Raw genomic sequence first — 17,406 nt, 5'->3', positions numbered from 1 at the left:
ATTTGATGCAACAGATAGATACATATTTCTGTCTATCTCCTGAGCCAGTGATTGTGATACTGACGCTAAACTGTACTAAACTGGCCATCCAAACAATATTACAACATTTTGCGTTGATTTGTATGAGCAGAAATGACTCAAAATACCTTCAAAGTAGGCAACTCTTGGAAATTACCTGTAGTTTCTTATTGTTCCAGTTGTAACTGACTTCTACTGAGCTGTGAATTTTTAATCTTTCTCAGTGTTTTTGTTTGTCTCCTTAAGTCATTGTTTTAACTAACTTCACTGCTTTGTTGTGTGATGAAAAACCAGGTTGCTTATTCAAGATCTGCAAGTGACGGTCAGACAGATATTTATCTTTGGAAATGCGTATGTTTAATAGCATAAAAATATTTCAGAGAAATGTTCTTGTAAGCATAATTGTGAAGAAAAAGTAATCAAAACATTTGTTTCAAGTTCAAAATGTCTTGTAAAACTGATAAAATTCTGAAGGCAAAACAGTAAAATTGAGTAAGTACTTTTATTTCTTTCAAGCCAAGTATTTCTATACAACATTTAAAAAAAAAGGGAAAATCTCGGAAGGTATTTTGTCACTGTTTTTCTATTGTAGCTATAATCTGAATAATCACTTCTATCCCAAGCTTCTTGTTTTGCAAAACTTAGTCCTGTATATGCAGTAGCTTGGCTTCTACCTCAAGTTTTCTTTATATGCCCCACAATCCATTTCTATGTTTATGTTGTGCTTTAGGTGTCTATAATCAAGGAATGAAACATAGTATAATACTACTGCAGTTTTCATTTTAGAGTCTTGCTGTTAACTCAGGGCAGATGCAATCATTATTATGGCAGACTTACTTTACCACTTCAATTGCTCATAACTAATAAACTGTGATATGGGGCCGTATTCATTTTCCTTACCTTTGGAAAGGAGACTGCCTGGCTCACAGACAGCAAGAAGTCTTTGGAAAGGAAAACTAGCTATGTACCTAATCCAAATAAATTTCCTACAAACTGAATGCAAACTTTTCTGTGCATCTGTTCCAGTAATAAAGTGAATGGTATGAGACATAATTCACTAGATCATGTGGGTTTTGAGATACCTCTCAACTCATGTCTGAATTTTTAATCAGAGTATATAAATCCACATGTTTATGGCAACACAAAATATTAAGCAGTGAAAAAACAGATACACTACCCAGGCTGAATTGAATAATTCAAAACTCATGATTGTCTTATTTACATCTTGGTACAACAAAAGAACAGATTTTTTTCATCTGATGATCAAATTTTGCCTTTCTTCTGCAAATACTCATTTTCCCTCCCAGCAAAGGCATGGTATCTTATTGCTAATACTGTTAAACACATCCATATTTCCCTCTTGGACACTGCATACATTCCACAACAATACCCACCTTCTAGTTCATGAACATTTGATAGAAATAGTAGTAGATTGGGAAAATGAAGAAGATAAAAGTTTACCTGAAACCCATTAAATACTTTCAGAGAACATCTTTCTAGCATGGAAGGATAACATGTACGTTTGGGAAACATACAGAAGCATGTGCCTTTCACTATGTCCCAAAGATGGAGGGAAGAAAGAAAAGGAAGGATGGAAGGAAGGCAGGGAGAAATGGAAGAAGGAATTTCAAGGAAAGATGGAAAGAAAAAGGACAGAAAGAACAAAAAAGCTGAGAAAGGGAAGTGAAGGCAAAGAAAGCAAAGGAAGGAAGAAATTAAAAGGAAGGGAAAAGATGGAGGGAAGGAAAAACCTTTGGGGTGTAGTTGCTTGTGCTGTTCTGCGTGTCTGGGAACCTGGAGACCTGTGATTAAGTGAATACTAATTTTATTCTTTCATAAATAAACAAAAGATCCTTTCCTCAGAAAATACGAGCTACACATGTTTTGACAGATCCCTTTAATTCACTACTGAAAACAGCAGCCATGTATTTGCTATTAAAAGGTATCAGAAAGGAAATGTTTTTAAGACACAAAAGCCCTTTCTATAGTGACAAATTGTAGTCAAGTCAATGTAGTGCAGAATAAGAGGTTTTAGAGGAGAGGTTTTAATACTCACTTTTATCAGACCTGAAAACATTTGGTAGGATTTGGCATTATTTCCTCCATTATCTGTATGGTCAGAATTTTATTTAATTTAAATAGCTCTTTGCATAACATAGAAGAACATGTCTCACTTGGCCTCTGAAGAAGCCAGCCTCACAAACACAAAGCTTGCTGCTGCTGCAGCCTGGGAACCAGCTGGCAGTTTGGGTTTCTAAAAAGGTCTCGGGGCTGAGTCCAGCTGAAGAGCTTGCCGTTGCTCAAGAGGCAAGATGGAGAGCTGTGGACCTTGGAAGATGGATAAACTTTTGGAGACGTGTGCCTGCACCAAATCAAATCTGAAAGCAGAATGTCTTCCTCAGTACGCACCCAACATAACTGCCATGAGAAGTGTTATTTGAAAACAAATTGGAGCACACAAATCCCTTCTGCCATCCCAGGGGCACACAGTCCTCCATACAAGGTCTGTGGCTACAGGCATGCCTTAGTAAGAGAGGGGAACTTTCCTGGTTCCTAGTTTTGAGGTTGAGCAGAAAAAGTGAGTACTTAGAGCTATATAAATTACATGGAAATATCCGCTGAATACTGTTTCCTCCTTACAGTGTCTTTGTCTACCTATAATTGCCAACAATGTGAAACAAAGTTATGCCATCTTGTTCAGCAGTTGCACAGACCTGTCAAGAAACATTGGCACCAGCTTACCTGGGCACTCCCTGTAACGACGCCCTTGCAAACAACATAGGTATGTCTTGGACACTGGCGCAGACAGGCAGAAAAGTGGTGTTTGCAATACTCCCCTGGAGTCTCCACTTTGCTGGCATCATGGCTCGCTCAGATGGGGCTCCCGGGCTAGAAGAGAAGTACCTGATCTGCACAACAGGGTATGAATGTGGGAGAATGTGACAAGTCTGAGCAAAATGTTACTAAATCTCATCTGCTTCTTCCTCTATGCTCTGATTGCACCAAATTTCACAGGTAAATGGCTAAAATATCTTCTGTTGACTTAAGTTGGAAGATGAAGGGGCTGTGAGAAACAAAGTCTTTTGTCCTTTTGTTAAACATACCGCTACAAAACTGAAGTCAAATAGTATGAGGTCAGGTACTGAATTTTAATTCTTTATCTAAAGTTACTACTAGAATAAGCAAATGAAAAAGGCAATAAGCAAATTCTGCATTCTGCAAGTCAATTCTGAAACCTAAAGGGGAGTTTCAGTTTGAAGGATATTCATAATATTGTAGCTGTGTCTGCTTTTTTGCTGTTCTGTGAGAAGCTGAACTTTCAAGTCCTCTTAATGCTGATCAGTTTGAGCACAGGGGATGCCCCACCTGTGGAGTAGATGTAGGGTCAGAGAGGAAGGGTATAAAGTGTTAATAGCTCAAAAATGTTCATTGAAGATCTCTTTACCCTGGAATGAGGCTGTGCAATTTGTGTTCTGCTTCTCCAAGTAAATGCTAAGCTCCAAACCCACCCCCTAAAAGGAGTTTGGCCTTGGATCTCCTGACTATACTTCAGCGTTTTTATGATGGTCAGTCCTCCAGAAAACAAACGTGGCTGGCCAGTGTGCTTAGATTTTGCTCAGTTCCATCTTTCTAAATGTGCTATCTTAGCTTTCGAATTAAGGTTGTGTCTTGCTCCATTTTGTTCTCTGCCTCAGAAAAAAAAAGAATAGTTTTAAAGTTTTCTTGGCCAACAAAACACAACAAACATCATTATTTATAGTTCCTTGTTGCTGGGTATTGAAACCACTGACTCAGCACCAAGTTACTTATGCTCTCAGTTTCTTCTGTGGAATACAGATGATTATGACAAATGCTTTTTAAAAGCTGTCAAAGCAGGGCTGCTATTCTTTAAAGAAGTTTAGGTTTGTTTTTATTGTGTTTTTCTGTAAGACCTGGCTAGCTGTGTGATGTTTCTGTACAGGAGCCATGTTGCCTCTGTACGTAGTGACTGCCAGCCTGGCTCAGCTGCTTACTCATTCAATTTTGTCTTCTACACTGTGACAGACAGTAGGAGAAAAAGATGGGATAACTTACACTGTGTCCCCCATTCTTTTGGCCTTGACCTGAAACATGAAAGTCTGTGTTGTAGTCTGCTTGTTGTGCAAACATTTTGACTGAATGTTTATGTCTAAACCTGCCACTGTGGTTGCATAGAGGTTGCGACAGGTCAGGAGATGCCGTGTTCGTGTCCAAGCCTAGGAGTCCAGGCTTTGTATCCCATGTGATGGGAAGAAAAACAGGCAAGGGGGTAGGTACTGACATTTTGCAGTCCGTTTGTGTAATTGGGATATGAGGGAGGGGATGTTCCCAGATTTGTCAGGTTAGAGGTACATCCAAAGATATTGTTTGGCATGATTTACTGTTGTTGTCTAAAATGCTTTCATTTTCATCACTTAGATTGCATAGAAATTTCTTTACCTTCATGGGGTGTTACAGACATTTTTTTCTCATCACCAATATTTAGAGTTCAGAATTCCCTTTTCAGATTCCCCTTCACTGAAGTTTCCTCATATGCAGAGGCAGACCATGCTTGATGATACAAGAAGCTGGTGACATTGTTGTCCTCCAGATTCAGAAAAGGAGATTAAATGCTTGGAAGTTAAAAGCTAATGCTTATTAGCACTACAGTAAGGAAGGATTTCTCAGCCCTGTATATAAAATTTTAAGGGGCATGCCAGAAAAACGACAGCTATTGCAAAGCACTTCTGAACACTATGCAGTGCTGATTCTGGAGTAAATTCTTGTGTTTGTTGAGCCCCTGAAAGGAGAATAAAGAGGTAATTTTCTTAATATTTTGCAGTGTTTATTGACATTGAACAATAAGTAGTGGTGATAGTAGTGAACAGTAAACTAACAGAAAGAAATGATGGAGTAGTAGAGATGAAATATTATTGCATTCTATATTCACAGAAAAAGAAGGGCATAAGACTCTATCCCAGAGCAATGGAATTTTATCAGGGTTTATTTAAGGCATTTTTAACTGAAAAGTAAATCAGACAAATGTATTGGACTTGATAATGAATTTTAATTTTTTTTTTAATTTTAGATTCTGTAAGTTTAACGCAAAGGGGAAAAATATTAAACAAGAAGTCATCACCAGTCTAAATGGAAATCCATTCTTAGCGTAGCAAAGAAAATGTAGTATATTCCTGATAGCTTGGGAGGCAGAAATGCTATTTACAGAGAAAATCTGGACATGTCTTTTCTTTGGCATGATTGGAGATGTTAGGGGAAGAGTCAGTACCCTGACTTGAAAGATGAGCTTGGCTTTTCCTGTGAGGCTATTTACATATTGCTTGTGAATCCAAAATCAAATGGAAGTTGCACACAGCCCTAGGCTAACAGCCTTCTGGGTCCTGCCTGCTCTCTCTGTCCATTTGTCTCCTGCACTTTGTATATTATTTCTTTTTCCTTCAAAATGCATAGACCACAGATAATGGAGTATTTCAGTACTAGGAAACATCCTTCATTGTTTGTGCTTTCCCTGTTTGTATAACCTCAAATTGTCTTTTCTCCCTGTGTTAAACACGTTTGCTTACAATTGCCTTGTGGGCTTTTGCAACAGACGGATTGGAGAAATGATGAATGTAATTTGTTTCGCTACAACACAGGATATGCTATGTCTAGATCAACATCATTTTGGAAGAGCATAAACTTCTCTTCCAAACTACAGCCTTCAGTATGGCTCTGGCTCCCAGGCAGAGTGCAGGGAAGTGCATCGTTGCTTTTATTGCTCAGGAACCCCATTTAATTTGTGTACTGGATGAAAAGATCTCAAGTTTTAGCTTTACATCTTTATGATTTACTCCTGAGGGCTGCCCACTGTATTTGGAGTAGGGCATGGTTATGCAGTTACAAACATTCTTATACAAACAGTCAAGTAAGACATACTAAAGCTGAATTGCACATTTCACTTTAGTGTATTTGTCATTTAATTTGTCATTTAATTATTTAACTTTATGAGCACAAAATCGTATACTGTTTACATGTAACAGCTGCACACACATGCAGGTATATGTATACTTATGCCCATACAGATATCTGCTTCTGTATTCTTTAATTATGAAGGGTAAATACTACATTTCTCCAGAGATACATTTCCCTTCATCTGAAGGGAGATGTTCAAATTAGTGTACCCTTCATGTGAACCATACATCCATAACACTATACCTCACCACCTGCATCTATATCTCACCTGCAGTGCTGGAGACTTTGCTTTCTCATACTAAAGTGCAAACACTCCAATAGCTCTGTGTGATCTGGCTTTGCCACAGTAGATATGTGGCCCTGTACAAATCAAGAAATATGCTCTGTAGATAGCATACATGGATATTAGGTTTTTATTTACCTTATTTTTCATGGAAAAGCATTCTTACAAGTAGCAGAATTTGTGCTTATCCTGAATCTATTAATACCAAACAGAAACTTAAATCAGTGAACTTTTTTTCATAGAGACATATACACTGTAATTAGGCCCAGTTTTTCCTAATGAAAGGAAGAAAGAAACCTTAGTGCCTGTATAAAATCTTTGTGGTTGAGCTGAAGTGAGGTGAAAGGTCTCACTGTGCCAGTAGAAGACTCACTGGTTTTGCCAGCAAACCAGGGTTCAGTACTTCTGAATAAAAGAAAAATACATACCCAAAAAGTCCTAAATCAAGGACTTAAAATATTCTGAAACACTCCAGCACAGCTCAGCCCTGTTCAGACATGATCACTGTGCGTGCTGAGTCATGGAAAAACTATTGTCTGATCACATAACTGAAGTCTGTTATGTAAGTCACACACTTAGGTATGCCAACTCCCAAAGCATACAAGAAAAAGTGATGGCAAACAATCTAAATGTTGGGAAGCATAGACAATACTAGAGACCAAATGGGTAGTTAAGCTGCAGAGTGAAGGTCAATAAAGACAAAAAATGCGTTGAAACTGGTATGGACCCCAACAAGCCAGAAGTGCTGGTATGGCCACCAGCGACTCTTCCGCTATCTAAATTGCAAGGAAAGCTCCTCATCCTAGAGATAGCTGACATTTAAAGAATAGCTAAGCATTGTGCCAACAGATCCATATAACATGCCAAAGAATCATAAAGCATTGGCATCAAGGTACTCCACATCATTACTGATTTTATAATGATATAAACACAGGGAATATTCTAAAAGCATAAAGAATGCCAATGTTCTTATGCTCTAAAATAACCACCATGAAAATGTTGCTCATGGACTTGTCAACCTGGTTTTGATCCTGAGTAGAAAACTGACATTAACTGTTTAACTTTGTAAGCACTGTTTAAAAGAAGACACCTTCTTTTAATGGCAGTTAAAAACTAATGAAAGGTAGGCCTTGTTAAATGAAATAGATGTCATTAAAAAATAATTAGGAAATAATCCTTGGTAACAGGTATTGTCATAGAAAGGTTACCTTGTTTCTGGGAAAGTGTCAAAATGACCACTGCTGCACGGCACTGGTTGAAACTGCTCCATCCATTCCTCCCTTCCAATGGTTCCCTGAGAGCCATTCCCTGCTGAACAGAGAGAACATACTTTACTTGTGACTGGAAAGTAGCAGAACAGAGATAAGTCTGTTCCCACAGTGTAGTGCAGGGCATACTCATTGGAATTCCTGCCTTCTATGAGCTGGTCCAAACATCTCTAAGGATATTACATCAAGATGCCATAGAACAAAATTACGTATATTGTAGGTACCATCCCACATGCTTTGATTATTACATCAAGATGCCATAGAAAAAAATTACCTATATTGTAGGTACCATCCCATATGCTTTGATAACCTCAGAATAATGTAATGATTTCATTTATAGTCCATTAAATAAATCAAAGAGGTACTTTGATTACAGTCTACAAGCACTTAGATTATTACAATCCTGCAACATGAAAAAAGCTGCACAAGAGCTAAGATCTTCTACAGTGTCCAGTCGAGTCAAGTCTGGAAAGACATAACACATTTCCAACCATGACATTGGAAAAGTCTATAGAGTGCAATAGAATATCTGTTACTTGACTTCATTAAATCAAATTGAACGGCTTTATAAAAGCTTGACTTGTTTTACTGATACAGTGAAAAGCTGAAATAATGAAAAGGTGTGCTTTGCCTTTCTGTAAGCCTAATTACTCTATCATTTACACTTTGGTTATCATTTCTTCTCTAAAAAAAAATTTCAAATGCTGAAGTGACAGTAGTGAAATAAAGAGTGTGTATTTCTAATACAAACCATGGTTTTGTGGTACTGTAAGCTTTTTCCTAGTACATTCATATACATTCATACATCTTGGTTTGTTTGGTTTTTTTCTTTTTTCTGGGAATTTTAGGTGAAGATGCTTTGCTGCCAGCACCTCAGAATATCTCTATTCATTCTACCAACATGAAACACTTCTTATCTTGGAGTCCTGTGATTGTCCAGGGAGAAACTGTGAGATACTCCGTTGAGTTTCAGGGGTAACTTCTGTTGTCCTTCTTTGTTCTTTGAACACTGTTTACTTAGACTTAAAATTTGGCTTTTTTGGGCGTCTTTAGCACTATTCAGTTCTTAGACATAGGAGAAGTTTTATACTCTACACGTTAGTTCATTACATGTGGGGGAAAAAAGTCCTTTTGCTCAAGTTCTGAGACTGCTTACAGGTTAATAGATACCAGAGTAATCCAAGCTGTGCATTAAGCCCAAATATTAAAATATCTGGGCATTAAGCCCAAACATAAAAACTACCTCTGTCCAGAAAATTCAAAAGTTAGGAGGATTAGCAACAGTTTATTTAGAAAAGGAAAGAGATTTATTCAGTGATCATCTTTTAAACATCTAACACACGTTATAAGAGGTTTCTGATCCATCTTGAGTTATGACTTGTATTACAGTATATCTTTGGAATTCTGGTTTACCAGGGATAATCAAGTGAAGTGAGTGGGCAGGATCTGAGGCATCAACACTGTGTTGGCTATCCCCACCTCCTACATTATCATGCTCCATTTGACTCATGAATGAGGTGGCTCTGGGAGATTTTGTCTAGATAGGATCTAAACCACACCTATACTGGTTTCATACACTCCTGGTATTCCAGCTCTGAAGCACCCCAGTACTGGTTTTACCTGGAAAGAACGAGCAAGCAGCCTTTGACTATGTTACAGATATTCATCCTACCAGACTGTTGCCTGTTTGCTTTCTTTTCCTCTCCTCAGGGAGTATGAACGAGACTATGCCGATGAGAGCTGGATTCCCATCTGTGAATGTTCACTCACCACAGCCACGGTGTGCAACATCACAGAGGATATCTCAGCCACTGTGGCCTATAACCTGCGTGTAAGAGCAGACATTGGCACTAGAAGATCAGAGTGGGGCACCCTGAAAGGTTTCTTCAATCGCATTACAAGTGAGTCCTGCTGTTTGGCTTAGCTACATTGTGTTAGTTTCTCAGTCTGGTGTTGAGGGATTGCTCATGCATATGTTTATGTACTGTGCATGTCACACAAAGCCAATGAATGCACAAAGCACATCCTGCTTCTCAGTTTCTCTCATTTTGGGTTGGGATATTTCACTCTTAGTTATACTGTGTTCATGGACATAAGTTCCTCCTGAGGCAAGGCCAGATTTACAGGGCTTGAATCTCCAGGGCTTCTAAGATCAGTAAGAAAACATTTCTTTTGGCAAGTTGGCTACTCCTGCCTCTGATTTCAAAAGATTCGGATCAACCAGGGTTGCTGTCAGTGCTCCATCTAATCCATGTCTTCTAGTCACTCCCGAGAGTACAGAACCTGACCCTATGGAAGCACTTACTCTAGAAAACAGCCATGTCACCCTCCATCTGCTTCATGCTGTCCTGAAAATCCCAGTTCCTTCCAGACATGATTCCCTCCTCCCATGTTGTCAGATATATGAAGTGACCTCAGAAGAGGAAAATAAAAAGTAAACTGTAACATTGCTGCAGTTCTAGCCATGCAGGTATTTTGTCCATATCCTTCCAATCCCTGCAAAGTTTGAGGTCTAGCTCAACCTAAGGGTCATGTTGCAGCCTAAAATTAGCATGCTGTTTCCAGTGTTCCTCTGGAATCATTGCCTATGTTCTCTGCCTATGTTCTCTGCTGTGTAGTAAACTGATTGCAGCGATAAAAAGGGGTGGAAAACCCCTGTCAAGGTCACTATTGGAGTGCAAGTCTCAGTCTGGGATGGGCAGCAGTAATCAGTTTTAGCCAGAAAAGAAATTGCCTGTCCAAGATCAGAGCTGACCCAATCTTAAACCTTCATCAGTCGTTGGAAATTATATACTACTTCATAAGTCAGCAGTCCTCACTCATACAGACCACTTAATCAAAGCAGCACCATGAGAAGTGCCACCTAAGATGGTAAGCATGTCTCTTGGTGTGGAAGTGTTTTCTAGATAGTGCTTTAGATGAAAACTCCTTCCCTTTCCTGAGATCTCTGGTGACATAGAGTTGAGCCATGGACCACACCATCAGGCATTTATATGGAAGGGTATTCCTTAGCTTGATCGTCTTCATTAAGAAAAGCAGCAACTTTCTTATGGTATGGTGATGTATTTGACAGCTTAGTCTTGTGTCTAAGAGACCTCAATACAATCTTCTCTCTCTAAGCTGTGAAAGTTCAGAGGATACAGCTTGCAATGGGCTGTAGTATGAATGTGCATATATGGACAAGTATTTAAAGGAGAAAGAAAAGTCACTGTACGTTCTTGTCCTTCTGCATTTTTACTGCTCACTTTTCCTTGCCTCTGCTATTGCCTCTCTTAGGAAATGTGAAATTACATCTGAGAGGACCTAAGGAATTCAAAGCACAGCCCACAGGTTCTGTATGTAGCTCATAGACAGGGAATCAGCACAGCCCACATTACTTGTGGTCTAAATAGCTCCAGTGTCAAAGCCTTAGATGTAGATACACATAATGGTGACACATGGAAGACACTTTTAAAAGACCTTCCTAAAACTAACAATTTAGTTATGTCTCTCTTCTTTTATCAAAATTGCAAGAGTTAGTTGGTATCCAGTGTGCCAACATAGAGATAAATCTAAATGCTTCTGTTTGGTAAGTAGTAGCATCTTGCAATATTCATTTGTTAAAACATTATTCCAATATTTGTTTTTAACCTCCAAATAATCTTAAGACTTTTTGTTTGTTTTTGTTTTGAGACATTGTTAAGCAGATTCTCACCTTTCAATTCAAAAGTATAAAGTAGTTTTCCAGGTGTCTCGTTTGTGGCATGCTCATTATGAACATATTTGTATTTTATCTTTTCATACTGCTCAGTATTAATGGCAATTCACGGGATGTAAGAGCAAATTCTATTAAGAACATCTCTTCTGTATGTGGCTATACATTGCTCTCCTTCCTTTCTTAAAAGCAAGGAAGTTAAAACCAGCTTCAGCCACAATGGAGTGATAAAGAATGTCATATATAAGTAGTGCAGACATGATCTTTGTACTGCCTTGATTCCCAGTTCACGAATGTTCAGTATGTAGTTTCATTCATGCTTGATTGACTCTGATTGTTTCACTAATACTCCTCACAGCAGAATCCCAATCTGAACCAATCTTTGAATATCAAAGTAAGCATGAAGCAAATAATCTGCAGATTTACTTGCATACATTTACAAAAACTTAGTCACAGCAGGTCATCAGCCCAAGTCTATCTAAAACCATATAGACACTAGAAGAAAATCAGCATTCATGTGAACTGCCAGAGTTACAGAGTTCCACTGCCAGAGGATCATACTGCTTTTTCCTTTACATTTGAGTAACTGCCAAAATTCCCATGAAAAAGCAATGGTTTCACAGCTCCTGCCCTGTATGTTAGTGCTAAACTAACGCCCAGGAGCAGAACTGGTCTGATCTGGTGTCTTCTGGTTATCCAGCTGGTTCTGCTGCTGTTGTTCACACGGGACTCTTAGGCCAGATGCTTCCTCTACTGGAGAAAATTCAGAAGCTTTCAAGTTCTGTGCAACTCAGCTTTTGCCAAACTCCCATTTGCAATGCCAGCCATGGTCACCCTGTTCAAACTCTGCTAGTGTATCTAGTCATAGTGGGAGGCAGAACAGAGAGAAGCTTTTGCCCCACTGAAGCAGCTGCCTATTATTCCAGAGTAATGTTACTGTGCTCATGATGGCACCTTCTTTCCCTCTCCTAGCTGTGAACAGGACTATTTTTAAGGATTGCCTCAGATGTGATAATGGTGCTCTCTCTGTGTTGGCAGCTTCCCTGACCCCACCTCTGATGAAGGTCATAGCAGATGGCTATCATTTATTAGTGGAGCTGGAAGACATGGGGCCAGCCTTTCAGTTCTGTGTTCTCTATTGGAAGAAGGGCCAAGAGAGTAGGGTGAGTTTTATCCTCGGGTTTTGGGCAACAGCAGAGAGCCTACATACTTAAAGTGAAAGCATACATACATTGCCAGGGCCTCTTTGCCAGTCCAAACTCCTGCTGTGAGGCTGGGGGACATGTCTGGAGTCAATGTGTGCCATATTCCTCTGCACATACCAGTGCATTGGTCTTACCTTTGTGGAGAAGCTTGTGTCTTCTTTCCACATTTCCTTCTCTGGGAAGAGGAATCTCCTCAGGGACCTCAATCATTGAAAGAAACCAGAAGTCAGGAACTGAAGGTGTTTGTGCTGACTTTCTTCTCTAAACATTATTTGGATTACTCAGACAAGATTAACTTGTCACACCGAGGTGCCAGCATTTTTCTCAGGATTTTTTTTTTTGTAAAACAGCTTGTCTGTGACAGTGAGCTGCCAGTTGCTTAGCTGAGAGCATTGCTTATACCTGAAGCAGTGACAATTTATGTTCCATTGAGGTCCTTCTGTTTTCACTAGATATCAACATTTTTTTTTCTCCTGGGAACTTGTGCTTCCACAGCACCTAAGAACATAAAAGCATGAAATTTCAGCAGCTGTATAAAGTCAGACCATGAGACCATCAAACCCAGCGTTTTCTCTCTGCCAGTGGGCAATAGAGATAACCAAGGAAATTAATGAGGAGAAAGCCTGTGTGTAATTACGCTCAGGTTATTTTCTGAGATTTCACAGACACAGCTCCAGGAAATTCCTGAACCAGAAATGGTATCATTATAATAGTCCTTGATGATTTTTTGTTCCATTAATTTCTCTGTTGTCGTTTTCAAGTTATGTAAACTTTTAGCACATACATCCTGTACTCAGGAATTCTGCAGCTTAACTGTTGTGCAGTCTCAATCTTGGTTTAGGGGAGAGAGAGAGAGAAGAGAGAACAGTTATTCCCTAGTCACTTTCCCTGCCACTCTGAGTAGTTTCATATTGTGTATCTTCTTCCAGGCCAAGGACTCCCAGGCTACTTAGTTGTTCCCTGTGGAAGCCTTTCCAGCTACTTTTGTTTTTACCAAGGTGGTTAGGGAGTAAACCTGCACAGTTGAAGGTGCAGAAGCATTACACAAGTCTCCACATTCCTTTATGTCCCCAGCAGTTGTTAACAAGGATGACTACCACAGAGCTGACTGTTCCAGAAAACCTGAACCCCAAGTTCTTGTTTCTGATGAGGGATGCTCAATTCAGGGAACACTCGCTGGCTGTAAAAATGAAGGGGAAAAATTCTCATGGGCACAATTTAACCAGGTTGGAAAAAGCCTTGGGTGACCTGGTCTATGAAGCGTCCCAGGCCATGGCAAGGGGGTTAGAACTGGATGATCTTAAGGTCCTTTCCAACCTTAACCATTCTATGATTCGATGACAGGCACAACTCCAGCATAGCTCAGACTGTGACTGAAGGTTCTGGGCTGAGCTTAATGGTGCTTCTGGGCCATGGAGAGGAGGGTGAAGATGGGGGAGCCAGACAGGACTGGTCAGGGCCATTGCGGCCTGGTTAGTGCAGTCCCATGCCTTTTGATCCCATGGCTGTTGGCTTAGCAGGCTTTTGAAGTAGATCTTGACTATCTTTCGGAAATTGAAGTAAACAAGATCAACCGTGTTCATGGGCTTAACAAAATGTTAACTCTTCTTCGATGTATGATATTAATCACCTGAACATTAATTCCAGACTTCAGAATAGTTTCTAACTACTGGGCTGTCCCAAGCACCAGGTTTGCTGGTTGCTACCTGTCCAGTTCTCTGCTGGGACTCTTTTAATTATTTATTTTTTTTAATTGTCACATTTGGCATGTCTGATTTGAGGTTGTTGCAAGAGGTTACACACCACACATAGTCACTGACCTTATTTCACCCTTGAAATCTTTACAAACTAGTGGGCCTCAAGATCACCTTTCTGTGGAGAGGGATATTTTGATGGAGAGAAGGACTTGCCCTACAAGAGAAGCCCTACTGGCTTGTTGGAAGTATCCATATGTGCGTGTAATGCTGGAGGCTGATCAGGCCTTCTGTGAGTGCAGGCTCTGCATCTGAAACTCAGAAAGAATTAATTAATTGATTAATTAATTAGTTAATTGTTACCTGTCCTCTCTTGACTGGGGAGACTGGAAATATTGACTGCTTTTTGCTAGCAGTTAATGGAGTCCTATTTATTGCAGGAAAATTATGTACTGGTGTTGATATGCTGTTTAAGAGTTGCTGAAGTGTGTTGAGTTGCACACACTAAATTCACTTGCTCCTCATAAGCATGGTCTATCCCCTCTCAGTGCTCTAGAGTTACAGCAGAGCTCTCACACCCCTGTCACAGCATGGTTCTGGCAGTCCTATCATACCACACTAACACAGGCATGATTTTCTTATCCCAGCAAAAACTTGGATCAGTCAAGATCTTAGTCATCAAGTCCTTACACCAGGTCATAGCATTGTGGCCCAACATCACCATTATACCTCTTAGGCTCACTGCTCTGTTTTTCCATCCCCTTCAACAATGTGCGTGGTCTCATTCTGCACTCCACTGTGCTTCCTTGTTTGCTGTTTTTCTCCCTCTCTTACACCTCCTGCTGTTCCTTCCCCTTCTCCCAGTAAAGTCTGGGCTAGCATCATATCAGCAATCCTGTTCACAATTAGGTCCTTGCCCTGTCTTCTGATGCTCTCTCCCCTGGGCTTGTGGCAGATGCAGCGGAAGATGGTGAAGGAGGTCAGCTCTGTGGTTCACCTGGACACCATGGAGGCAGGACCTGATTACTGTGTAAAAGCTCAGACATACGTTGAGGTGATCAACAGAAGCAGCAGCTTCAGCCAGACACAGTGTGTGAGGGCACAAGGTAACAGCCACCCTTCCTTCCTATTCCCCTGGTTTAGTCATGTCCAAGGACACCCCAGCAGCTCTTCCTTTCATTTCCACCCAGTACCTCCTGTCTTATTTGCAAATGTGCTGCCCATTTGTTCCTTGGGGAAGGAAAAAAGAAAGACTCTGGAGAGCAGCCGCCTACACTGGCACAAGTATCCTTCCCTGGAGTGTGCCAACAAAGGATCTCACCAGGGTGGATGGAAAGATAAGCCACAGAGAGTGCAGGCTGACTGCATTGAGTGGTTTATCCTCAAAAGGTTTGCCTCTCAGAAGTTTTGCTGCTTCTATTATTTCTAGGTGATACATCCATGTGGCTGGTCACTGCCCTCCTCATCTCTGCTGGCTTTGCCGTGGTTGCTTTGACCCTGCTTTTCGTTACCTGGAAAACAAGCAAAATCCTTCAGTATTCCTGCTGCCCTGTTGCAGTCCTGCCAGACACACTGGTAACTTTTTTTACTGTGTTTTATTGTTTTTTAGGGTGTTGGATATTCACAGGAGCATGAGGCAGGCAGAAAAAGCAGACACATGCACAGGATGCCTTGCTCATTACAGTATGATGAGCTGAGCAGCCCACTTGAGTTGGCTGCATGGCTGTCACTGCCTTTGGCCTACAGCCCTGATTAGGGAAGATGCTCCTGATGCTTGTGGGGAAGCAGCTTGGGAGGCATGGACTGTCCCTGCTGACCAGCTGCTCCCTGAACAAAACAGCTGTGTCATTGGCAGCACTGCTCCATGTCCCCTGCTATCAACACTGAGCTTCTCAACAGCTTGGTAAGGAGAAACAAATCAAAAGCAGCCTCTTTTCTTGCTCAGAAGTATGTTTGAGTCAGGAGCTGACATGTACTGTGCAGTTCAAGAGAGAATGAAGGAAGCAGCTTTTGTGGCTGTGGGTTCCTGAGCACTGGGTCTGTGGGCAGTTGTGGCAGGAAGGATGAGAGGAACAGTCTGTGGGGAAAAGTGGAAGCCTTGAGGGTGTTTGAGCGAACACATTTGTTTTGCAGAAAATATCAGAACCCCCAGCCCAGCTGATACTGTGTGGCAGTGAAGAAGCTGAGCAATGTGATCTGATGGTGCATGTGATACCCTCAGAAGAAGTTCTCCAACTGTGGATTCAAGAAACACTTCAGATCTCATAAAAAACCAGCCTGGGGAAACAGATCTTGTAAGCAGAGCTGGCAGATGGTACCCCAGCCACTTTCCTCACAGTGCCAATAAGTAGCATTTGTGTCTAAAACCTCTGTGTCTAAAAACTGCTGCAAACCAAGTGATACGAGTGTGTGGCCTGATCTGTTCCTCTGTGTAGCATCTTCATCCATCTGCATAAAAAGCAAGTAAAGGTCACAGGTGACAATCGCTATCTTCTATAGTTTATCTTCATACCCATACCCATGACCAAGTGTGAGTTAACTCACGTTCACTTTACTTCTGTCAGTCACATCGACAGTTCCAGGGCAGAGACCACCCTTCGCCACCAGGATTTCACCAGAGCAATGAATGCAGAGACCAGTCCCTTTGTTCCAAACCATTTCAGCCTCAGTATTTTTGCCTTGGTATTTTAAAAAGAAATTAAGCAGCCAGTAAGAGCTTGGTTAAATCAGCTGGAAAGAGCAGGGAAAAAATTGCTTTAGGACTGCAGGCCCTGACCTGAGGTTACACTCATTTAAAAGGATGCTGACAGAGACTGGACACAACATAACAATTTGCTGCTTGTGGCAGATAGCCATGTATGGTGCCAACAAAACACAGAGACAGACCATGAGGGGCAGCTGGGTTTTACCGGTGCTTGGTGGTGATGGATGTAAGAAATAACCAGACTTCAAAGATGGGTGGAAGGATCTTTGAAAACCATTTTGGGGAGCAGAGCTTTGCAAGACCAGAAGCACTGCTAATATTATGTAGGTGCAAGATCACCTAGTCAGGGTGTCAAAACCATGAATTCATACGGGCAACGGATGCCTCTGCACCGGGAGGCACTGAGCGCCACATGTATGGATCAAGCATCACAGCATTACCATATTAGTGACAATTACAGGCCTGATGACATCATTATCTTCCAGATATCTTGTCCTTTTAAGGGACAAAATTGTTCCTTTAAAAAACAAATTCCTTTTAAATAAGAATAAAATATTTTTGTTGCGTATATTG

The 17,406-nt window shown here is 40.7% G+C and overlaps 1 protein-coding gene across 1 annotated transcript; it reads left to right on the top strand.

Annotated features, from left to right (window-relative positions):
* Positions 1-2,880: 2,880 nt before the first annotated feature.
* On the top strand, positions 2,881-16,516 carry IL20RB (interleukin 20 receptor subunit beta). Its single transcript, XM_061358305.1, is given in 8 exon segments — positions 2,881-2,961; positions 2,964-3,033; positions 8,385-8,511; positions 9,247-9,437; positions 12,269-12,393; positions 15,085-15,235; positions 15,559-15,704; positions 16,263-16,516. Coding segments are annotated over 8 exon segments (1,026 nt in total). The 3' UTR covers positions 16,398-16,516.
* The last annotated feature ends 890 nt before the right edge of the window (positions 16,517-17,406 follow it).

This window comes from Neopsephotus bourkii, unplaced genomic scaffold, assembly GCF_033783945.1.
Source record: "Neopsephotus bourkii isolate Nb327-2 ecotype Australia unplaced genomic scaffold, CSIRO-AGI_Nbou_v1 NB_940, whole genome shotgun sequence".
Lineage (NCBI taxonomy): Eukaryota > Metazoa > Chordata > Aves > Psittaciformes > Psittacidae > Neopsephotus > Neopsephotus bourkii.
Note: the sequence above shows the minus strand (reverse complement) of the source record. Positions and strands in the feature narration are given on the sequence as shown.